Source organism: Stegodyphus dumicola, chromosome 3 (assembly GCF_044657685.1).
Source record: "Stegodyphus dumicola isolate Sdum_Otavi_A_Nest chromosome 3, ASM4465768v1".
Classification (NCBI taxonomy): Eukaryota; Metazoa; Arthropoda; class Arachnida; order Araneae; family Eresidae; genus Stegodyphus; species Stegodyphus dumicola.
Window position 1 is genome coordinate 91,555,882 of NC_140770.1, and position 26,217 is coordinate 91,582,098.

The 26,217-nt window shown below is 30.7% G+C and overlaps 1 protein-coding gene across 3 annotated transcripts in view; it reads right to left on the reverse strand.

The window, feature by feature from the left end:
* Positions 1 to 1,360: 1,360 nt before the first annotated feature.
* Positions 1,361 to 26,217, reverse strand: part of LOC118201035 (major facilitator superfamily domain-containing protein 6-like) — a 39,837-nt gene continuing 14,980 nt past the window's right edge. The window contains exons 1-4 of one of the 3 annotated variants that reach the window (XM_035373048.2): positions 20,975 to 21,174; positions 8,548 to 8,675; positions 3,545 to 4,897; positions 1,361 to 1,755 (exon numbers count right to left, since the gene is read on the reverse strand). In XM_035373048.2, coding sequence (XP_035228939.1) covers positions 1,601 to 1,755; positions 3,545 to 4,897; positions 8,548 to 8,629 — 1,590 coding nt within the window. In that variant the 5' untranslated portion in view covers positions 8,630 to 8,675; positions 20,975 to 21,174 and the 3' untranslated portion in view covers positions 1,361 to 1,600. Of the gene's footprint in view, positions 1,756 to 3,544; positions 4,898 to 8,543; positions 8,678 to 20,974; positions 21,175 to 26,217 lie in introns of those variants that run through there. The other 2 variants (XM_085813071.1, XM_035373049.2) reach the window with 2 other exon arrangements.

The window sequence follows — 26,217 nt, forward strand, 5'->3', positions numbered from 1 at the left end:
AGAACTCCGTCTTGGAGTTGTACAATAAAGCCGACACTTGGGCTTGAACTTAAGAGACTAAGTACTAAACTAAACTAATCTTAACTAAAGAGATATAGCCGAAGCTATCAAAATTCTAACAGAGTTGGCCCCTTAACGTTAATAGACTACGAAGCTATCAAGGGTCAAAAGTATGGCCGAGCGTAATAATAGCTTACGAGAGAGTGGCCTAAAAAGGCGGACGCGTGCAACCAGAATACATGGCATCTCTCTCGGTAAGACAGAAGAACTTCGCGGTTCAATACCACTCTTCCTCATTAGGTATTCAGACGTCATTCTAAAACTATGTTCTGGCCGGAAGTGGTAAATTGAAGTTAAGAATGGATAGGAAAGGAAATTTAACTCAATTTTACTGTTAATAAAATTAACATAATCCTTACAAGGTTACTCAACAGTTGCGTGTCAGAAATAGGAGTAATCTTAACTACTCCTGTAATCTGGTGAAGAGCTTGGTTTCGCAAATTTTCCAATTTATTGATGGTTTCCACAGAAGTCATTATTAGAATTTCATTACAGTAGTTTAAGAGAGACTTAATATACACTTTATACATATTAATTACAGTGTGTCTATTACTGCTTCGTTTGCAATTAACCAACCGTTTCAAAAATAGCAATTTTTATCCCATCTTCCTCCTACAAAGAGCTGCTTGCTTATTCCTTCATTTACAAGAGTTCCTAATTCGACCACAATAGGTGGACTTGCCACTGAAGAGATGCTACATCCATGGATTATTAGAGATAAAGATGAAAACCTGTCTGTTTAACGTAAAACGCTGACAACATGCCTTGTCTAGATTTAAAATAAAATTATTTGAACAACACCAGTGATCCAAATTTTTCAATGTGTTATTTACTTAGTATTTAAACTTTGTTCACGGATTTGTGAATTCAGTCTATCAAATCACCAAATCATCAGCAAAAAGAGCAGTTTTAATAGAAAAGTCACTGACTGATAATATCTATTTCATGAAAGAAAGCAGTATTCGAAATCTCAGTGTTTTAGCTTAGAAAAATTCGTCTCACTACAAAAGTCTTCAAAAATCTTCCTTTCACTTCATAGGTTAACAAACCAGTTTAGAATATTTCACCAGTTTTTATTCTTCCATCTGATGATTCCATATGATTCCATCCCACTGTTGCTTATCGCAGTAGTGCTTACTTTTATTCGTAGAAAAGAACATCTTGTTCATTTACACGCGCTGAAATTCTAATTCATTCAAAATAAGAATATAATATTGAACTTTAAGTACATGTGTATCTTTCGCTTTTATTTACTTTTATGTGTTTAAAGATGTTCAAATCTTTAAAGATATTCCTAATATCGTAGCAAATTTTTATTTCAGGCTTTTTTAGCCTCTTTTGTTATGACAAGCAAATCTTAATTACATAAAATTTACAAAAATATTATTTAATAAGAAAATCCCGTTAATTTAAAAGCGTCAATTTTTCAAAGTTTCTTAAAGTAGTTACAAACACTTTCAAAATGTTCAATGCATGAATCATCACAATAACGGTGAGAAAGAATCCACTTGAGATAGAAGTTGACCTTTTGAAACATATTTCAGCTCTGTCTTTGACCTAACAGTTTTATAATAAGGTATGAAATGGCAAATGACGGTGCACAAATTAAACTGATGATGGAAGCTGAGAGAAATGTTTTACGTCCTCCTAATTTGTCGAATCCAATTCCACCCAGAAAACTGCCTGATGCAAGTCCTGAAATCAAAATATACAACATTAAAAATATTGCATTAGATTTCCTAAAATATGCTGAATGTTTACTAGATGGTTTTAGTGTTTAATCGTTATTACTTAAAATAGGGCCGGGTTTACGTATAAGCTATAGAAACTATAACTTAAGGCCCCCCAAAATTAAAATATAGTATAAATAGTATTAAAATATATTATAACAGACTTATAAAAGCCCCATATCTCAAATAGCTTGGAGCCTTATCAACTCTAAATCTGGCTCTGACTTAAAATGCTGTCCAGTTGGTTTTTAGAGTCATTAAAGTTTTCATTAACACGCATTACCCTCGCTGGAACTGTAACATCGGTTACTAGTAGCCGCACGGGCTTTCCAATGCGACCTCGAAATAAAGCTGTAAGGAAGGAGAAAATGCCTTACAGATTGTCATTTTAAACCACAACGTACAGCTAGATCAGCAGTTCTACTGAACCTAACACCACAAATTGTATAATAACAAAAAAATTTTCAAACTGTTTTCGTTCATTGCCACTAATCCATAAAAAATTTCTTTCATAGAAGGTTTTCATCGGTAGAACGGAAAAGGACTTCTCCCTGTTATTTGTAATTTTTCTCTGATTTGTTTTTGATCGACAGGTCTAGTTATTTGATAAATGGTTTTCCATTCGTTTCTTCAAAAATAACGTAAGCATGAGACCAATTTTATAAAGTTCTTCCTGAAAGCTCTCCTAATAAAGGGATTCCATAATAATTCTTATATGGTTACAACTTTATTATATTTAAAAATAACTTTAAAGTATATGTATATTTTATTTAATGACTCAAAACTCTATAAAGAAGCTAAATTTCTGCAAGTAATAGAATACAAAAGTCTTTTTAAAATAAAATGAAAAACTTTATTCAGAAAGGTTTATACATTATTTATATATGTAAAGTAAATGCATAAGATTGCTTCTGAAAAATAATTATATTTTCTAACCAAGCCCACATATTTTGGCTAAGTCATGTACGGGTATCATCTATTAAACTATTTTATTTATACCTCCTAATACTAAAGGGAATACCAGATTTCAAAATACATAATTCAAGCAGGGTATATTATTCCCTCAGTTTTGATCAAGGATTTCTCAAGGTATACTTAGGTTAATCAAAATCGTAAAAACAATCTTGTATTTGGCGTAGGTATAATGAAACACTCAATCGATTTCAAGGTCCCTCCTCATCAGGAGAAAGAAATACCTATACTTAGGTTATATAAATAAAGTGGCTGCAAGGCTAAGAATAACCTAAGTATCACTCTTCCCAGTGCCGTCTCGTAAAAAGATTATTCAAATTTACACGTTTGTATGTTCATACGTTGCATAAACGAGGAATAGATTAGGCAATTGGCTTTAGAATAGGCTGGCTTTTACTTTCGCAGCATGACTGTTCATGATGTTCTCTCTCTATACCTACCACTTTCAAGAATTCTAATTTTTTCATGACAAAAGAAGATAGAAAATTATTGTTGTTCGTATTTGACTGGAGTTAATCTTAACATTTAATCAAATTATTTCAAGATTTGAAAATCTCTTTTACATATGCAATTAAAATTATAGTACAGAATAAAATTAAAAGCAACATTAAAAATTAAAAATACGCTTTATTACATAAAAATTTTGAAATCGGAAAATCGTCGTTCCGCTTTTTTTATCCTAAATAATATATTAATCCGAGTATTGACCTTCATTATTACATCCTTAGTGTTCAAGATCCGCTTTGAGTAAGCATAATTAAAAATAATAAATAAAAGCTTACCTAAACCTTCAAATAATCCTCCTAGAATTCCTAACATGGTAGCTTCAGTGCCAGATGGAGCATTTTCAGAGGCGTATCCTGTCATTGATGCATAGAAAACTGCATAAGTCAGACCATGTAGAACCTCTATAGGTAAAACCAACCACGGGTTTTTTAGAATACTGTATAAACCTAATCTAATGGCAAAAGCTAGAAAAGAAATAGATAGGCAATAAAAATGGCCGAGCTTCTTTATGAACCAGCCAGCAAAAAAAAAGAAAGGAACTTCAGCAGCTAAGCACTGAACTGCAACTGATAAGCCTAGAAGAATTTGATGGGCTCCCAAATCTTGCAGGTACCATAATTCATAATTCCAGATGAGTCCAGTTAAGGCACCGACAATGAACACACCAGTGGCAAAAACAATCGTTTTACAAGATGAAAAGATTTCACTGATATCTTTGCATATGTTCATTGAGAAGCTAGCTTTAGTTAGACGAATTTTCATTAATATAATTACGTCGATAATGACAAAAACAAGCATTACATAAAAACCAGGAGAATAATCTGAATGATTTGCTAGAGCAGTTGCTATATCATTCAAATACCCAGAAAGAAGCGTGACAAAACCCCAACTGATAGTAGCCCATAATCTTTGCCGTCCGAAGAGACTGTTGTCTTCACCTAAAACTTCACAGCAGGCTGCATCACTCAAGCAAAATATAGTAGCGCAACCAGTACCAGCTATAACTGCTAACAGCATAAAAACCCAAAACTGATAAGTTCTGTATACAGAAAATTTAGCACTTTCATTCAGTAAACAAGAGCGCATTTCTGATGAGCTTTTCATGGAAACATTATTGTTCATAATACACTCACAAGAGACATCTGAGCTATTGTTTAGCCAAAACGTGATCCGAGTCGAAGTTTCATTTATGTATGTTATCGGTTGGCTGAAATCTAGCACACCGCTGAGTATTTCGATGTTAGATTTGTTTGTATCACAAGCATAATATCTAAGTTCACATGTTATATTAGTTTTCAATTCCTTCAGACAGGAAGCTTTGTAATCCCCTGTAACAATATTTAGTTTATCTACATTATTTGTGCAATTGACTTGAACATTTTGCCAATCATCTGGAATATTATTTATTACTGGAATACCTAGGACACTCATGAAAGCTCCAGTTGTTATGGCGATGAGAACAAGCATAATAAATTTTAAATTCTGAAAATGATCAGCAAGATATCCAAACAGCGGTTTCGAAAAAAAGACACAGAATGGTAATACTGTATAAATGACTCCAACGGCTGTCGCACTGATGCCTAGAGACTTTGCCACCACTTGCATGAATGGAACAGTACCACCCATTCCTGGAAAAAATAATTATATTTAATAACAGCAGTAACTATTAATTTTTAAAGACATCTGATCAAGATACCAGGATTCTAAATCATTTAAGAATTTGGTCTAATGTAAAATTCAGAAACCTTTTTTAATTTAACGCATGTTTCACCACAGATACCTAGAAGCTACAAGAACCTACTTCTAGATATCTATGATTTTCTCACATGCACAGGAAATATTTTTAAATGATTGTTCACACTGTGTAAAGCTATAAATTTGTAGCTTATATTTTTAAATATAATTCATACGATACGTATTTACATGATCAAAGTAATAATTCTTAAACTAGATAAATTTTATGATATGAAGGGGGAAAAAGAATATTTTGCAATCGAATGACAAACTGAAGTAGAATTTATTGTAATGTATATTGCACTAGAAGAAACATAGAATATCGATACATCTGCAGCTTATAATACAATAAATAAATAAATAAATAAATACAATTTTAGAACTTGCACCTTTCCTAGATCTTATACTAAAACTAGTATATGAAAAAATGTACATTAGTTAAATTTACATAATCAAAATAAAATACTGCGCTTCGGGAAGCAGTTTATGTTTTGTTGAAAGCTATGGTTTTTGTTGAAATCTTTCAGAAAGTTATGATTTTAATGTTGAAAACTATATTTCAACCGCGTCAAATGCAACCTTGTCAGGCATTATGCCAAAACACTTAAGATCAACCAGAAGGGGTATTAATTACTTTCCGCAGGGTGAGGGACATACTCTTCTCCGGAAAGAGGGAATTTACTGTCGAAGGAGAAAATTCTCCTGTCATGGGGTAAACCTATCGTCAGTGTTTCTTCACGTCTTTATTTCACATTCGCAGAAATAAACAAGAAGATGCCCATTGATGTGCAACGCTGGAAATAAAAAATGTTGAAAATGTTTTTCGTAACATACGAATTTTACGTGAACAATGCGTATTTCATTGCTTCCTTTTAAAAATAATGAAACTATATTCCTACAAATAATGGAACTATATTTCTAGCGGAATTTTTTTTTAAAATTTATTGTTTTTGTAGTTAGAAAAAGGTTCGACAGGTATCTATACCGTTTGAGCGGAGTTTTCCCTGAACGTAGATTCAACGTGAAATTTGCCAATATTGTAATATTTTACGTAAGAATTATTTTATGTAAGAAGGAAAGTAGCCAAATTAAAATGAAGATTAAAAAGGACTATTTCCAAATTAAAATTAATAGTTTTCTTTAACATTTTATATCTTATATATATCTATATTTATCTATCTGTCTATCTATCGTTCTATCTCCTATCTACCATTCTGTCTATCTATCTAATCTAAATATTTTATCTTTTCCCAAAATAATGAATATGCATCCTGAGAAAAAGAACAAAACTCTACAGGGGAAAATAAAGAAAGATACAGAGAAAGGGTAAAGACCATTAAAAATTAATGAATTAAACCAGTCCAACCAGTGTAGCTAAGAATAGTGGAAGCAATCATTTGTGGAATGACTGGGGGTGCAAAGCGAGATTGCGCAATTTTATCTTCTAGCTGTGACTTATTTCTAATATTTTACATATACTATCTTTCGTATCTTACACTGCATTACATATTTTTATCCGAAATTTTATTTCTCATTTCAAAATAAATTCTAATTATGATTAAATTAAACACCTCGAATCTCATCTTTTACTGCAACAAAAGTTAATATAAGTAACAAGTTAGCTTAGGGAAACATTTTAAGAAAATATATTAAAATTCATTCATATATTTTAAATCTTTGAATTATTTAATGATGTACTAATTTCATATTAATATAAGAAATATTATAACCATAAAAAACAATATGCGAATATAAATATGAAACTAATACGTTATTGCGCTGATAGTACAAAGTACATGAATGAAATTTAGACGTCGTACGTACATTAAGAAATATACTGCTTGCTATATGTCTAACCTAGGGCACTCATTACAATACAGTATATATACTATTATACCAATAAATTCTTACAAGTTATTACACCATGCTTGCCTGAAATGATATAAGGAATGATGTTAATGCTCAATATCTTGTTGAGTTTTCATACTACATCACTTAACTGCAAGCTAAAAGTAAACTTTCACAATCATAATATAGCGTAATAAACTGTACCTTTCATTTCAGAGTTTTCACTGCCGTGTACATTAAATTTGAGTTCTGTGAATATTAATTATTAAGGCTGTATTAATTATTAAGACAAAACTGTGAATATTGATTATTAAGGCTGTATATTAATTATTAATGTTTTAAATTAATAATGCTTATTAACAATGGAAGTTTTAAATTCAACATAATAGCGGCTTGAAATAATTAGAGTATTATTAATTAAGCATTTGCGACAGCCTATGTGTATTCAAGACATTTTATTTACCCCCCCCCAAATTGAAAAATAGATAATATTTGCTACTACTATGCAGTTTTTTTGGCCAGTTTTTAGGTCTTCGAATAATTAGTTTTAATAGTTTCTTAATAATTTTAATGTGCTTGCATAGTTTTGCTTGAAAGTATTCCAAGATCTTTATTCTCAAGTGTTAACTAAATTTTCAAATAATTAACAAATGAAATAAGAATTTGCTCTTTCAACATTTATGATATAATCCAATTATTAGTGACCCTTACAAGTGGCTCGTGGCTCTCATTATTGTAGTGTATTTGAAGTTAGCATATGGTTACCTGGCAAAATTATTCATGAAAATAAATTTCGATAAATTTTGCTGTATTTGAAGTAAGTGTATGGTTATTAGTTATAATTATTCATGAAAATGAAATTCGGTAAATTTTATTGTATTTAAAGTTAGCGTATGATTACCTGCTATAATCAATCATACAAACAAAATACGATAGTGGCGTACAACATTATTATTTATAGTATGAAGTATTTTATCGACAATTATATTCTAATTCTGTGAGAGATTATTAGTCCAAAGGGGCTTTTTCTCTGAAGAACTATTGTTTTCTTTTTGCGATTTTGCGTTGAATCACTATAAATGACCGTTTCACTTGCCGTCAAATGTTACACTCCTGCATTATATTTGAAGAAATTAAATAATGAAAAATATGCATTAAATGTATGTATATTTCTCGCATTGTGATAAAACAACGGTACATAGAGCCATCGAAGATTGAACGACGTAATCCTACTGCGAATATGGGCATGTGCATGTGGAAGACCAAATTTGAAATTTGGAATTTGTTTTATTATCGATTTCATATTTTCTAAACCTTTAACGAATTTTTGAGTAACAAACTCAACGATTTAAAAGCAAGCGATAGCAACATTCTACGGGGATAAAAGGCCTTTTTATCTCCAGCGTGCGGAACTGTGTATCGGAAATTCTAAAGATATGCTTGCTCATTTTAAAATTATTTTGTGACATTGCTATTGAACTGAATTTTACGGTTTCAGCGCAAGGAACATGATATTTAATAAATAAAGGTAACACAAAAAACGTTAAAAAAACGCCATTTTGTACGTAATTTAAAATCTGAAACCTTTCAAATTTTAAAAAAAAAAAATGTTCATTTTTTAAAATTTTTTTCTTTACATTAACCAAAAATAATTTGAAAGTTTAATTTCATGAAAATAAAAAAGATACATACGTACCGCCATAGAAGAAAAAATAATGAGCCTTCACTGGCAATAAATCCTTCTTGATATTATACCACGGTTTCTTTTCAGTATCCATTGTTAGAAATTCCTTATGAAAGTACTAGATAATGTTATGAAAATATCTGCAAAGTAAATGACGCAATTAATTTAATGTGCAGAAATATGTGTAATAAAATTCTAATAATAACAAAACTCAAAATATATTTGGGACACATTGCAATAAATATAAGCTGACTTACAGATTATATAACTAAAGAAGTGTTTCACAGAAAGGTACTTGGAGGTCTTAAGGATGTGTGTGTTTTCAGACTGTTGTCTGTTTTCTTAGATCAAGATGAAAAGCTTGTAACAAAACTATTAAATTTACATAAATTGGAGAGTCAATGAATCCAATCAACAGAAGTAGGCTGACATTTTATCTTATAAAACCTCATTTTTTATATTATTTATATGACAAGTTTTGGGTCAGTTTATCAATCATAACAATATTTTCTTCGGACGATTTCAAAATTTAAATATCAGTTAAAATTATATATAGGTGTATTGAAATTTAATATGATAATTTAATTATTCTTATAAAGCTTAAGTGGCTAATTTCGCAAAATGTTTATGTGCTAGCCGTAGCTTGCTCATACTAAGTTAATTCCGGACTTAATACGAACTACAACTAGTGGTGCTTTAGATGTTTCATTAACGATATGAATCAGAAATGTTATTGTAAATACAATGAAAATGCTCTGTAATATATTTTCTTGTTCAAAGAAGATCTCTAGAAAAAAGTCATATTTTGTTGACCTCGTCTTTTAGAAATGACTGGAATTTAATTTTAACGGATAAATGCAATTCTGCCAGTTGGAATTCAGCATAATGATTGAAAAAAAAAATAAATAAAATGGTGATAAAATTTCGGCATTTAGAACAGTCGGTAGAATTACACTTGGTGGATTTGTTACTACAACTGAACCATAAAGTATACCGGGTAGGGAACAAATGCCAGGTATAAATTCGTCTAGAATTTGTAATTGCTGACATATTCAAAATGGTCGATTTACTAATTACAGATACGGTTTTTATTCGGGATTCCGAACGATTTTACTGGTATCATAAAACTTTTAAATAAAAAAAAAATTCCCAATCAAGAACGCCAAAAATTTAACAGAATTTAATTAAAAAATATTGAATAAGGTAAATAAAATAATAATAAAATATTCGAAGTCCCCCCTCCAGGAAAAAAAGTACTGTAAATGAAATAGAACACGGCTATAACGGAAGAGAAATACGCCAATATGAATTTTAGACAAGCCCCCCCCCCGGAAAAAAGACTTTAACTTGGCCTAGCTTGAGGAAGTGGATTTTTTTTCCTTTTGAAGAACAGGAATAGAGTCTGACAACTTTCGAAGCTGACAGAGTTTTAAAGTTTAACTAAAGAGGAACTGCCGTAAAAACTTGTGGTAAAAATTAAGCATAAAATATTATCCGATGGGATGTAATTTGGATTGATATCGAAGTATTTTCTTCATTTTTAATAAACTACAGACATTGAGGTTTTTACCTCTCATTTTAAGAAAACAAGAAACAAGTAATTGAATTCATTATGATACCAAACTTTTGTTCAAGGTGAATCTCCTAGCAATGTCTATAAGTGAATTATGATAATAAAAAAGTTTTATTTATTTTACAAATGGTAAACATTAGCGCCTAAGCCACTGGTTCACTGGTCCTCCTGCACTTTTTAATAATGTCCTCATACCGAGAAAGTGCAATATAATTATTTTAATGTTAAAAAATCAGAGGCTGATTGGAGTCACACAAAACATAGTTCGGGGAATGCAACCACTCCAATTCTGTAGAAGTGGTATAGCAAAGTTATTTCCAGTCAAACGTCTATATAGAGATACCACTGTCTTTCTCTGAAAAGTGAGAATGGTTCGCTCTTTCCCCAGAATCCACCTTCTCTTTTCCACAGCACAACGAATCATAACCTGTTTAATAAGTCTCCATTGCAATAGTTCTTAATTGTGAATCGCTCACTTAGTTTTTAACAACTCTTCGTATAAGATCAAGATTTATATTCAAATTCAAAATGTCCAAAGGCCAAGGGCAAGAGAGTAAAATTAGACAACTTCGGCTCAATTCCGAAGCATCAGATTCTCTCTGAGCAGCCTGGATAAAGCCAATTTCAGTTTTAAAATTTCTAGAAAGTTCAGTATTATAGTTCCTCCGAAAATAGTTATCAGGCAAACGCACAAGCTTTTATTATAATAAAATCGCTTTAAAATTGCATGAACAGGCTCCAAACTGGTTAAAAGCTGGATTGCAAGAATAGGAGCAGATCTCACTGCCCCAGTAATTATGCGTAACGCTTGGTTTTGAAAGACTTCGAGGATCTGGGCCACATTTTCCGGAGGCGTGATGAGGATCTCTCTATAGTAATTAATAGAGAATTTTCTCAAGGCTTTATTTTTTAAATGTTCCGCATGTTTACTCCAATTTAAGTGTGGATCCAGAATACAACCCAAATATTTAATAGAATCATTACTTTGAAGATCTACACCCTTATATGTCAAATTCGGAGTAAAAGACTGTCTGTTCAGAGTGAAGAACTGGTAAATGCTCTTATCCTGATTTACTCTCATACCATTTTTAGGCAACAATATTCCAGCTCTATCAGAGCACTATTAAAAGTTCTCATACTTCTTTTTTTTTTCAGAAGCACCACTCCAGACAACCAGATCGTCAGCAAAAAGGGCAGAGTTCACTAACGGTGCCAAAGTGTTCGGTAAATCATTAATAAGAACAGTTAAAAAGAATTGGGCTAATGACTGTTCCCTACGTGAGGTCAGTTTCAATCTCTTTAAATCTAGAAATTTCACGGCTATATCTAACAGAAAAAAAAAAAAAAAAAAAGAAAAAAAAACACGCTGTGACCAACCCCCCCCCCAAAAAAAAAAATTCTTAATCCATAAAAACAAACATGCTGCCATTTATTTCCAAGTTCTCAAGTTTTTGTGGTGTAACGTAGCAAGCCTCCTTGTGGCTTGATTTAACTATCAAGCCTCCTTGAACCAAACTATCAAGCCTCCTTGTGGCTTGATAGTTTGGTTAACACTAAATCTGCTACAACTTTGCCGCTCTCTTCTGCCTTCTTTTTTTGATAGCTTCGAAAATAAAAAGATGAGAATTTTAATAACGTTTAGGATTTCTCGACTTTATTTTAAAAAGTTATTATGCAACTTTTTAGATTATTGCGATTAAATTGATCTGAATTTAAGTAAGTTATTCTGCAACTTTTTAGATTATTGCGATTAAATTGATCTGAATTTAAGTAACTGCTTACCTAGTTAAACGATTTTTTACTGAAAAATAAAAAGGAATGTACACAGAAGAAGGAAAAATAAATAAAGCATTCAAATTCCCATAAAAGTTCAAACTAAACAAAATTTAGTTTTCATGCAGATAATCAATGTACTTTATTTTCAACTTAGGTTTTTGTCTTTAAAATGCTATTTGCAAGCGGATAGAGGGTCACATAAACAATTTAATAGAGCAATTAAAATTACTTCCTTGAACTATGTATTTCACCAAACAAAATGAAAACTGAATGATAGCCATAGAAGAACTAAATAATCTAAATTAGTCAGTGATAATGTTTAGCTTCCTCAAACTACGGGAAGAGAAAACTATGCTCAGAATATAGTATATGCCTATTTAAAATAAATTTTAAAATTTTGGTATGCAATTTGAAAAGAAAATATGTAAATACAACAAGAATTAAAAATCAAATAATACATGCCAGGCAAACCTTGATAGAGAAACTTCTTATTCGAAGAATGTGATCAACAGACTTCGCTTGCTGCAGTTTCTACAAATGGCATCACGAAATATGAAGACGGAAATTCTAGAAATATATATTCAATTACCCGGAAAAATCTCTTATCCGGAATCGGGGAGGTCATTCTGCTGCTGGTCAAGAGATATTCTATCGCAATGAAGTTTCACTTACGTGATATGACTGACGTTTCTGCGAACTTTTTGAACACAGAAATATAAGGATGTAGCTCTGAATACTTTAATCAGAGTAAATAATTCTTGAAAAACCTGGTTTCTCATTACTTCATTAAGCGTTAGAGAAAATTAAGAAACAGACAAAAGAAGGAGGGCTCTGTTTCTGAAAACGTTACACATGTATCTTTAACTGACGTTTTTTCAACTCAGTTATTTCAATTCATGTCGCATTTCGATAGTTTGACCTATAAAAAATATTAATACCGAATTAAAAAAATCTGACGTGAACATTTCATGACTACCTTGTACGGCCTATTAAATATTCTTTTTAAAATAACAATAAACTGATATTAAATATTGCTAGATATTTACAACAATAAAATTATATTAAATGTTGTTATATATTTATTTTTAGATTAACTCTATATATATAAACTCGTACTCTATACGTAGTTATAGTTAATTATTTGCCGAATTTTTTTTTTTTTAAATTTCACATTGCCCAAACATAAATATTTTCCTCTTTCAACAGACTTCTATATCTGGAAGTACATGATCACTATCAACGATTGCGAGAATAAAGGGCAGGTAAGGAATTTTAAGTCGGGTAAGGGGCTATATAAGTGCAACACCTATCTATCTCTCTCTATATATTATACTCTGACATCCTCTTGACAAGGTAAAAGTCAAAAAGTGATAATACAGCTTTTTCCATGCGTATTTTTATTTTAAATTTACTTTTTCTTTATTAAAAGATTTTTTGCCCGTTTGTTCACAGGCATTACCGTGTTGATTTTTATAATTTTTTAATTTCCATAAATTTACAAAAGCAAAATGATTTTTTTTTCACTTTTACCTTTCAATATCATTATATTTTTTCGCTCATATTCTTTTTCCTGTTTAGTTATAATTATTTTTAATTTAATTATATATATATTATATACGTTTGGTACTGCCGACTGCAATAAGAAGAAGGAGGTAAAGATTTAAATGTCACAGTAATCCCATATACAAAATTTCAACGTTCTAGACCTAATCGTTTTTCAGTTATGCCCTTTTGAATCCAATTTACAATCCGTTTTGATAAAAAGAGTCACTTAGTCTATCCATACATAATGACGTCTCGGGGGGAAAAAATTTTCAAATAGAATGAACGAAATGAACGAAATTTATATTTTCGTTGAAATATGATACCCGAAATTTTTCGAGATTCTTCTCTTCACTACTTCTTACTTCTTTTACTTCATACAAAGAAGTAAAATTGTATCCGTAGATTGTCACAGACATTCTTAAAGAAATTATTCTTATATATTTTACTATTTATTTAATACTTCATGAGTTAGAAAACTAATTAGGGACAGCTGTCTAAACGCTGAGAATGCTTACTACATAAACTACTAATTTCAATCTAAAAATAGAAACCAGCAATCCTCTTAAAATTTGCTAAACAATGCTTTTGCTGAAGTGGAATTAAATGGAACAAAAAAGAAGTTCTTACTACAATTTAAAGACATTCCTCTTCAAATTACATGCCATCAACACTAATCCTGACATATGCAACTATTTTAAAGAAAATTAAATAAGCACATAAGTCTGTATAACAACGAAATCGAAGCTCAGCTATTGTATAACTATGAGATATCTCCAGTGTGATTTGTGCGACAATATACTATATGTGACCAAAGGTCCTGCAAAACATTATTTGTTGCTAAGAGATACTGGAAAAATGCCCTACTCTCTCCTTTTGCGTTTGTGCGGTAAATTTTCTTATATTATCAGTGAAGATAAGATCTTTATCATAGCCTAGTTACTGACACATTATGCAGATATTTACGTTTATGCAGTTTTCGCTACTCTATTGTTGACGAAACCGTAGCATTTTAATCAAACATCTGCACAATTCAGGTCTTCTTGAGAGATTAGGGAAATCTGTTTCTTCGTTTTAAGCAAAGAAATTAGGTAAAAGATCTGAATTCTATTCCATATTTCTCTTAAACAAAATTGGGTGTTAAACTTCCTAACACTACATTTGCTTTCCAACTATTTGCCGTTTCAAATTGTCAAAATAAATATCAGGTAAGTAAATAAAGTTTCTGAAGTTTTTTTAAAATTTATTACTAGGAATGATATTTAGATGACTGAAATCCTTTATGAGCGTGAAAGAATCAATAAGAATTAAATACGAGTATGTGCTTGAAAAAATAAACATGCGCTTCCTTTTACAAAACTCAAAGTAAATATGTTAGTGACATAATCTCCCCCCCAAAAAAAACAGTTAAATCTTGCTTGACAAATTAAGATTTGATCTGAATTTGTCAATTAAGTCATTATGAAACTTATTAAAATGAATTTTTGTAATTTAACCATTTGAAATTAAATTAAATCGATTAGTTTCCTGTTTCTCTGTTGATAATTCCAACTACATTGCTACAACTGATTATGAAGAATAATTATTAACTAAAAACTTACACAAGAGCTTGTTGTATCATTTCTAAAAATGACAACATATGTTTTTTCTCATTGGAGAAATCTAAAATGAATTAGAAACTACACAGAATTTTAGTACAGGTGAACGATTAGGTAAACTATTAGGTACTTTCAATCAGGGGCGTATCCTGAGTTTTCATAAAGGGAATGCTGCTGAACCTCAAATTAAAAAAATATATATTTATGTATGTAAGTTAGAATTAATGAATGAAAGCTGGCTATAGTATTTGCGTAATCATATAGCGTTAGATATTGCACAGCAAGTAAAATAATGAAATACACGAAATAAAAATTTTAAATTCATCAGTTTTAAGGTCCGAAATATTGAAATAGAATATTTTCTAGATAAAGGTATTCTTAGCATGCCTTCGTAGTGTAGCGATCAGCACGCTCGGCGCGTATTCGAGAGGCCCGTGGTTCAAGTCCCGGCGAAGGCGTTGCTCATTTTTCATCTCTCTCAGCATCAAAAATCCTAATGGCTCTACGAAGTTTGAGAACAGTTTATATTCTAGAGTCATAACTCAGCTTTTCTTGATTGATGCATATAACACTACAACATATTTCTAAGTATAATGATAATTATGTTAATTAATTATTAATTCATCATAGTGCTAGATAAAGTTGAACTCTGGTACAGCAAATGCTGATAATGGTAAATTCTGGGACACAAATTAACTTATATTACAAATACTAATGCTATTTATACATGATATAAATTTACATTATTATTATAAGTGCCCCGCCCTTAGGCACTACACGAAAGGGAGGGGTGTCTTTGTAGAGGACTTTTTAAGAGAAACCGACTCGTATACACGTTACACATGGGAAAAAACGCTCATGCAGCCAAACCGTTCACGGGATGAAAATTCACATATAAGTTTCTTTTTAAGAAAAATAGAGAACATTGATTTTAAATAATTTGTATAACGAGTGTTAGATATATTGAATAAAATTTCGGATAAACTGTAATTAGAAATTTCTCTGCGTTCAAGAGAGTTCGCGGATTAGCACTTATTATTAGAATCAAGCTTTTCGTTTATTTTCTTGAACATTTTACAGTTTCACAATACAAAGTTATTATGTATTTTCTTCCTCCATGTGCCTTCATGGTTAACTGGAACGCATTCAACGCGTATTCGAGCACCGGGGAGGGCACGGCACATTTTTCTCCTCTGCTGCTCCCCCCCGAAAAAAAAAACATTTTACAGTTTCACAATACAAGAAGTTATTATGTATTTTCTTGCTCCATGTGCCTTCTTGGTTAACTGAAACGCATTCAACGCGTATTCGAAAGGTCCAGAATTCAAGTAACGGGGAGGGCATTGCATATTTTTCTCTTCTACTGCTTCCCCTCCCAAAACAAATTATAAAGCGAAACGCCGTTTTTTGTGGACTACGCGAAATGCCAAAACAAAATTAATAACAGTTCTGGGCAAATTGCCCCTTGGTCTAATAATAATACCCTTATTGGTGTGTTACCTTCATTTATTAAATATCATGATTTTCACCATAAAATTCAATTCAATAGCAATAATTTCCAATACACAGATATTTTTTTTTTCTTCCCCGTACTGTGTTGCCATAGCTCGCTTTAAAATCGTTGAGTTTTTTAAGCGAAATTTGCTAATGTTTTACAAAATATGAAATAGTTAATAAAACAAATTTCAAATTTGGGCTTCCAGCTGCTCATATTCGAGTGAAGGACTATGTTATTTAAAATTTGACGTCTCTAGATACCATTGTTTTCTTGCAAAGCGAGAAACATACATACAGTCATGCAGATTCTTCCTTATTTAATTTCTTTAAATATAATGCAGAGGTATAATATTTGGTGGCAACAATTTGGAAAGTGAAAAGCCGTTTTACAGTGAACCAACCCAAAATCCGAAATCGAAATTAAGCCCTTCTCAGCAAATTGTCCCTTTGGGCTAAAAAGCACTGTGACATCATTAATTGTGATTTCAGCGAAGGAATTATTGATGGGCACTAAGAAATTCAGAGTCAAATAATAAGGAAATGTTAGTTTCGTTGATTAATTTTGTTGGCTTCGTCTTATGTGGCATGAAAATGATGGTGCCTTTTGTTCTGGTGTGCGATTTCGTTGTAATAAGGATTTGAAATATAGAGTGATAACCATTTCCTATAGGTCTGAATCTCACTGACTTCTTTCTTGGTGATCATAAAAATGTAAAATTTCATGGAGTTTATCCAACAAATAAATAAGATTTAAGAAAATAGTAGAAGCTTGTAATCCCGTGCATTGCTACACTGTGTTCTTATGGAATTCAAATGTGCATTGTAGTGATATCACCTATTTTGAAACTGTATCAGTAGCAGACGTTTTTCAATTTTAAACTTCGACACATAATTGATAATAACCTGATGATAACACACATCATAATAATAACAATTTATTTTCGCTTACTTCATTATTTATAGCTGATGTACATGCTATGTGCAGATGCAGGCATTGCAATAATATATACAGAATACTGTTTAAAATTTTATAATTGCAATATTTTCTTTATCTGGCTGAGAACTCGGATTTCTTCAATTAGATGAAAGGCAAGTTGCAAGCATTCTGAATTGAGAGCTTACAGTCGCTTATCAGAAACTGTTAGAATAAAATTTTAGATCCAGTGTAAATACATTCATGTAGTATTTTAATACATATAGGAATGAAAGCTGCAGATAATATTACATTTATCTGCTTATATTTCACAATTTCAGGAAAATAGTTTCAGAAATACTTAGTTATAAAAACATAAAGTTTCCGTATGTTCCGCTACTAAAGTAGATACACATTTAGATCTTTTAATTCCTGAATGATATGAATGTGACAGCTGTTTTCAAAATAAATAATTTTAAAGTCAGCAGCTATTGATTATTATGATCTTTCTTACGTCAGTGTTATTAAAGTCTCTTTAAGATTCGATTTGAAAGAGGAAAAAAATCTGACGTGTACACCACACATGACTTCTTTGTACGGAATGTTAAGTTAACGCATTTTTTCCTGCATTTCATTTAAACTCATTTGCTCGAATTTTGTTAGACATATATTTCTCATTCAATTAATTAAGTTCCACGCGGAAAATCAAAAATATATAAAAACTCAAAATATCTTCATTAAAAATTGAAAGATATAGAAAAACAGGAAACACCAAATGCAGTTAAAACAATTTAAAAAGTTTACAATTAAAATTGCATTTTCTACGCAAAAATAAGCAATTCGGCCAGGTGGCAGATTTTTCGGTGCACAAAAGTAAAATTTCCTTTTTTTCCTACTCTGCAAGAAGGCACTGAAGGTGCAGAGAAAGACTTCATTCACTATTCTGTTGTTTCAACCGTAAACAATGGCTGCTACGGTAAAAAAAATAGGCTTAGCCGCACTTAAAAAACTTTTAAATTGTTGATAATTCTACAACTACTGCATGCAGATTAACTAAAGGCATAAAAACCTTAACCGGAAGCTAAGAATAACACAATTCAAATCATTTTTAAAGCAAAAAATGCACAACTTACCAACATATAAGAATAAAAAGAACTGAGCTCGGTAAGCCGAATAACAGAGTGGGAATTGTATATATATATATTTAGATCATTCTATATATATATTTATATTTAAATTTAAACAAATTAAATTCAAATTTTAACAAACACGTATAAATGTAAAAAAAGTAAAAAAGCAAATTTAAAGTCAAAATTAAAAAAAGCAAATTTAAAGCAAAAAAAAAAAAAAAAAATATTAAAAAAAATTATTTAAAAAAAATGTGTAAACATATAAAAGATTTAAAAGATTTAATTCTCGAACTAAGCTACAATATCATTTAAATTCAGAAGCATAAGCAAATCAAGTGCAAACCAATCCATGAAAATAAATTCACTAATTTAGCAAATTAAAATTAATCCAAACAATTTTTTTAAAAATGCATAAGTGAATGACTGTTGAGCAGGCAGGAGACAGACTTATCAAGGGGAAGTTGCCTCCAAACCTAATTCTCCAATCATTCAATTCGTGTTTCGTCATTCATGCAGGCAAGGGTAAAAGTCAAAACCAAAAGTAAAAAGTGAAGAATGCCCAAAAAGAAATACCAATAAAGTGGTACCCTTAGAAATTAGCATTTAAGAATTAAAGTTTTAAAAGGAAAATACTAATGAAGTCTTTTGAGAAACAAGCAAGTAAAGTCAAGTATTAAATTAAACTTTTTTTTAAATTAAATTTTTAAAAAAACTAATTTTTTATAAAAAAATAATCCAGAAACTAATGTATTTTAGAAACCCTTGTCTACAGAAACCTCCCCGACACGAATATGCATATCAATAAAAAGAAACTGAAAAAGAACTAGACATAATCCATATAAACCAATAAGAAACATAAAGAACTAATTAACAATTTTTAAAAAACAAATATATACTTAAAAATATAATTTCATATCTAGAAAATACTTAAATACTACATAAAAATTTTTAAAAAATACTGAAAGCAAGTAAATAGTATATTTTAATTCTAACTTACCTACTAAATGAGCGTTGGGGTCTGCAAAAGTGTTTTTAAAGAGAAGTAAGTGTGTTCTTCAAATTAATTATATAGATGGCGCTTATGTAGGTAAAGTTGAGTGCCAAGCTGCTATCTTTGTTATATTAAAAATTTTTTTGCAAACATTAATATTAAAATATATAAAAATAAATCTAGAAAAAATTAAATTAAAAATTAAAAATCTTAAAGGTATGTAATTCAATTTAATTTTAACGATAAATTATTTAGGGAGTTAAGCCAATCAAGAGACGTAAGTTTGCTTTAAGTAAAATATATAATATATATATATATATATATATATATATATACTTTTGGTGCGACCGATTGCAACCAAACTAGGAGGTGCACAATTTCATGTTATAGTAGTACTATATACAAAATTTCAACTTTCTGAGGTTTATCGTTTTTGAGTTATGCGAGATATATACATACATACGTAGGTACAGACGCCGCGAAAAAAATATCTTTTGAATCAATTTTAAATCAGTTTTATAATTCGTTGGGAGAAAAGAGTCTTAGTGAAAATATTTATAACGAAGCTTAATGAAAATAATTATAACGAAGCTGTATGAAAAAAGTTCAGGATGGATTTGCTCTTCATATGAGAAGGAATCTTTACTGTTAATAGAAAATGCATTCTCAATATTTGCTTCCTTTTGCATTAGAAAATTAATTTTTTTTTACTATCACCACAGTCAAGACCAAAATTGATTTAAATTAGATGATGATCACACACTGGTGATCTCAGATGTGTGAAAAACACAGCCCGCTAAATTCAGCTTCAAATATCAGTTTCAGGTGTGAAATACTTTTAAGTACGAGTATTTTTCATTGTTAGGTTTAACTTTTTATTTCAATGTATCAAAAATACTGTTTGTTATTTTTGAGTTTTAAATGTAACTAAAACTTGAGTATGTAATATGTACACTTAATTGTAATTTTTAAATGGTTGTTTTATTTATACAGCAAGATAGCGTCCTTAACATAAAAAACTAACTCGGAGGACTCTTTAAGAATATAGGGAATTTATAAATTATAACAAATTTCGTATATTGAACAACAGACTCAATGAAAAGCTATGTATAAAAAAGTTATAAGAATAGTGAAGATAAAGAATAAGTGAAAAAGAACACTTTCGTTAAACCCCAAAATTGCTATCAAAGGGAAACATTTTGAAATGATTTATCGACATAAAAGATAAAAAAGATAAAATTTTACATTTTTAGAACAATAACGCTCTAAGCACATCCTATAAAATATAATTCATATAAAATAATTGAAAGATGGCATATATTCATGTAAGTATAGAACAAGTCATCTATCCCTATTTTAACAATTATTCAAAGAAATTATCTTTTATTCAATTTGTACATAAAAGGAAATAATTTTTACCTTATTCTCACTAGCTGTTCCTGTAATCTTAATCTCCCATCTTTATTTTTTCACATACATTAAAAGGATCAAATTAATTTTGAAGGACGACCAAATTTTTAACCTTTGCCTACATTTTAAAAGAAATTATTAATTAAAAAGGAAATAATCACAAAATTAGAGAGTTAAGTGAAATAATTAAACCCCAGCAGTAAATGAAATCGACACTCTAGCAGCATATGGAAGTAAGTAACTCACTTTGTATCGCATTTTTAGTTATCTTATCGCAGTAATGACATAGATATAATAAAGTCAAATATCACTGAGATAGTTTATATATGATTGTTATCACAAAAAACAATAAACTTATCATTTTTTCGGAATAACTATTTATTGTAAAAAAAGTAATTTTAACAAAGGTATCTTTTTTTTTTGTCTTAAAAATGAACGTCAGAAGCATAAAGTGTTTTCTTTTTTCTTTTTCTTTTTTTCTTTAAACATTTTCAGATTCTGTTTGTTTATTTTGGTGCAGGCTTATATTGTTCTGTGCTTATATTGTTCGTTTCTTTAGTCAGGTGGTTAGGCAGCGTCATTTAACAATCTGATCATTTTAAGAAATATTCATATTCTGCATTTTTCACTATGTCAGTCTTTAGTAGTGCAAAAGATTGAAGACAAATATGCTAACTTTGGAATTAAAAAAAAAATTAAATTCGATACTGGCATTAGTTATGAAAACGTACCTGTTCGAAAGGAAAATGAAATATTTATTTTACAACTTATTAATGTTTCAATGCAACCATAAGGTTTATCTTAAATGAGAAAAATATTATCACATAAAAATATAATACAAGGGCTACCAGTATATGAACAAGTAATGTTATATAAAGGATATTCGTTTTATTTAGATACATCAGTAATTAGGTGGCTAAAATCGTAATAGAAAGGTACTAGATTATTCATTCTTGGCGTATTTCTATAAATTTCTTATTAAGAACTCACCCAACTGCCAAAAAAGAAAACGCTTTGCAATCTGAAAACTTTTATTTATTTATTTATTTTGCTTATTACGTACTCCGCCCTTGGGCACTACACGGAAAGGGAGGGATGCCCCGTGGAGGTCATTTTAAGGGAAACTGGCTCGTAACCACGTTACACATGGGGAAAACCACGAAAACGCCCATGCAGCCAGCCCGTTCGCCGGGACTCGAACCCCGGACCGCACTACCAGTGTTCAGCGGGTTTTACCGCTCGGCCGCTGGCGGCCCAATCTGAAAAATTCAGATTATACTTTAACACCTCAAAAAAATAATTTTCCGTTTTAATATAAAAAAATGGAAGGAACATTAAAAAGCATGGAAAATCATACAGATAGGTCTTTCTCTTTTTAAATACAAATAATGTCAGTTGTAGCTATCTCACAGAACTAAATCATTGGCCTTGCACAAAACTAAAACGCACCTCAAAAAAATTTCAGATTTAAATTACTCTACAATTTGTTCCTACATTTCTCTTCCTTCTACATTCTTCTGAATTTAAAATGGTAAAAACAAAAGAATATAATAATGAAAACATGTATTAAACTATGTAAATATATGCAATAATTCGAAAATGTTGAAGTCATTTACATAATGATTCAGCCAATCATAGTTTTAAAATTTGCGAACAAAAATAAAGTATGAATGGTTCCAGATTTTAATAGTCGCCCAAAGGAGTTTGTTAAGGTTTTTCACGCTTTCATTGATCCCGCAGTCTACCAATCTGCTATTGCACTCACTCCTAGTTACCCGCCCCCTTTTATTTGTCTTCTTGACTTTATTACGAAGCATCATTTTCTTTGCATCTTTATTATGACTTTATTATGAAGCATCATTCATTCTTACGTCATATACAATTCAACAGCAAAATTACAAAAGTTTTAAAAGCAGCATAACAGTATACGTATTAGAGTTGCCGATGCAGTATTAAGTGTTGGCAAACATTTTCAGTCTTTTCTCAGATCATCATATCTGTGTTCAGTTTTCTTACTGAGATAGCTTTAGAAAACTTTTGTCTTTTTATTATTAATGTTTGTGTGTTTACTTTAAATACATGCTGTTCTTGGCTCTTACGCCACAAAAAAAAATCGATTCAAAAGCAAAATCGCAAAATATTTAAAAAACAACATACAATCTCTGGCGCGCGCTGGAGTTAAAAATGTTTCATGCCGTAGAGTGTTGCCATTACTCGCTTGGAAATCTTTAAGTTTTCAATCAAAAATTCGTTAAAGTTTTACAAAATGAAGTAGACAATAAAACAATATGAAGTAGACAATAAAACAAATTCCAAATTCAGGCCTCCAGTTGCCCATATTCGGGCGGAGGACTATGTTAATCAAAATTTGATGCCTCTAGGTACCGTTGTTTTTTCCCAGTACGAGAAACCTTCACACATTCATGAAGATTCGTCATTATTTCATTTTTTTAAATGTAATGCAAGCCGATAATAATTGGTGGCAACTATTTGAAAAATGAAACGGACATTTATTGTGAACCGAGGCAAAATGCCGTTTCGAGACTAATAGTGCTAATACCCCTTTGTCCTAATAACCAGTAAGGAGGAAGCTAAACTTATTCTAACAATTTTGGGTTTGTGTGGTGGACACGTCGCATTCTTCTCTCACATCTCTAGTTGGCAAGTTCGTTGTCGCCGCTTTATCTTTCTCCATCTAAATTATTTTTTTTTTCTAAGAAAAGGTAAGAACACATCTAACGTTTCAAGAATAGGCACGCTTTTTGTGCCAAGTTATTTGCGGCTGCGTTAAAAATATGATGTCAGAAATAAACAATGCTCAAGATGCAACGTCTGCATCTAGTCCTTCTTGAGTCGACTGTCATCTTTGGCAACTATGCTATCAACTTCGGCTCAACCGAAAAGTTTGTATCGACGGAATTACTAATGCTCAGTTACTTAATTCTTCAATGCAATGTCTGCACAGTTTACAGCCATCTCTTCAAATTCTCGCTTGCAATTTATCTCGAACTGGAATAAAGAATTGTGATCTAATATCATCAGTGATTTAATAAATGTTTTAAAAATGTGGAATTTCAATACTTGAAATTCAGTAGAAGTGTTTCCATACAAATGTCTGGCCAGATATTTTTCGTCCACTATTTTCGATATATTAAATTAACATAAATTATTCGTGAAATTAAGCTGCGTTTCTACTTAATGAAACTGCTATGATCTGCTTGATTTTTTTTTTTTTGGTTAAAATTTTAAAACTTTGGTTTAAATATTTTCGAATAGCATAATATTTACTATTGGAAAAATAAAATTTATGAGCTAATTATTTATTTTAATGGTTTAAGTATTGATATAAGTATTGAAGCTTATGTATTGATTTAAAATTACATTATCGTCTTAACTACTATATGCTTAAAGTTTGTTTTATAAAAATTAATTAATTTATTTATTGATTGATAGATTAATTTGTGTAATTATGAAATGATTTTGAATATTAACATATAAATTATATAAAAGTTCTCTTTCCGAGTACAAATATAGAAAATATTAAAATATTAAAAAGGTGATAAGATTTGAAACTATAATGAACAAGCGTTATCCCAAAATAGATAAAAGAGTTGTTGAAGAGTGTATTGGCTCAGAATCAGATGATTATTTCACCTTTGAATAATTGCATCTTTTCTTCTCTCATACACGAAAAGAGGAGGCTTCTAAAAATAAAATGCATATTTTATAAGTTTTATATACTTTTTTCACTGATGTGAGATTTATCTTTACATACACGAAATCACGGATATCAGAAACCGTAAATTATAATTTTATAAATTTGTTTGGAATGACATATAACATCATGCAACATAAATACAAAAGAAAAAATTGTAACAGCTCTGCATATGATATAAAACTATTAGAATGGTAATAATATGTTAATTAAATAAAGAAGTTCAGAAAAAGAAATACTAACTCAGTAAAAATTAAGACTTATGAATTTAATGTGGATTGTGATCATTCTTGACTTATATACAATACGCTTGTATGTAAAATGTGTTTTCATGCTGACAGTAGAGTTGCTAAACGTATCTGTCAAATAAAGGTCCCTTCCTCTAGCAATGCGGCCTTCAGATCATTTGCATCTCTAAGAGCAGAATGTCTCCGTGCAGCTGCTTCTTCGAGGTCGACCCACGTGTGTTCTATTGGGTTAAGACCAGGAAAGATTTTACTGGCTACGGTATTCGATTAACGTCTTCCCTTTCAAGGAATTCGTCAAGATTTGCTCAATGTGGACGAGCATTATCATTATAAATAAAAAGACAGATCCATATGCAGCTCCTGCAAAATCTTAGATAAGGTTCTAAAACCTCATTTCGCTATCTCTGGTCGGTCACAGATACTCTGTTAAAAACGTGTACGAGAGTACGTCCGTCAGCCACTATTCCTCCCCATACCATCACACCTGCATTACCGAAACTTTAGCGTTCCATAATGTTCGAATTTAATATTTTGCTTTCTCGATTCTCTACAGATGTAATCACGTTTAGAATTAGATATTAAACTAAATCCAAGCTCATTAGTAAAGAGAAACATGGGCGCATTAGTGATCATTATCTGATTTTCTTTTCACCAATTAAACCGATCCCTCTTCTATGGTGTAGATAATGAAACACAAACTCTTGGCTTTCTGGCATAATAGCCGTTTTCATTTCTTAAGCGTTTAGTAAAATGTTTGACTGGCTGCAATGGGCGGAAAATACCTGCGCCAACAAGTAGACGAAAACTAAAATAGAGAAGATAATCAGGCTATGCTCAGCAAGGTACTAAGAAATTCTCCCCCTCCCTTGAGAATTGTATCTTCGCAGCATAATTTTAATAGCAATTCAAAATACTACAACAACTGAAAATCAACACTACAAAAATAGCCCACCCCATAGAATAGTAACAGGATTGTAAGAGCAAAACTATTGTAATGTAAGCATATTACTATCCAGTTTGTATGTACTTGATAAAAATAATATTGTAAAGCAGTTTAAATGATATTGAAAATCCATTCAATATGTAAATGAATTACAAGTTTACTTAAATTAATCTTATCAGTATCTCAGTAATATTGTAAATATGAATTCAGATAATGTTTAAATGTACACATAGCTGTATGTAACTATCATATGTAACTTGTACAAGACAATGTTTGTAATCAACATATCTATGCTTATACACAGGCCTTGTATGCCCATGCAATATTTATACTTATATTTTTACAC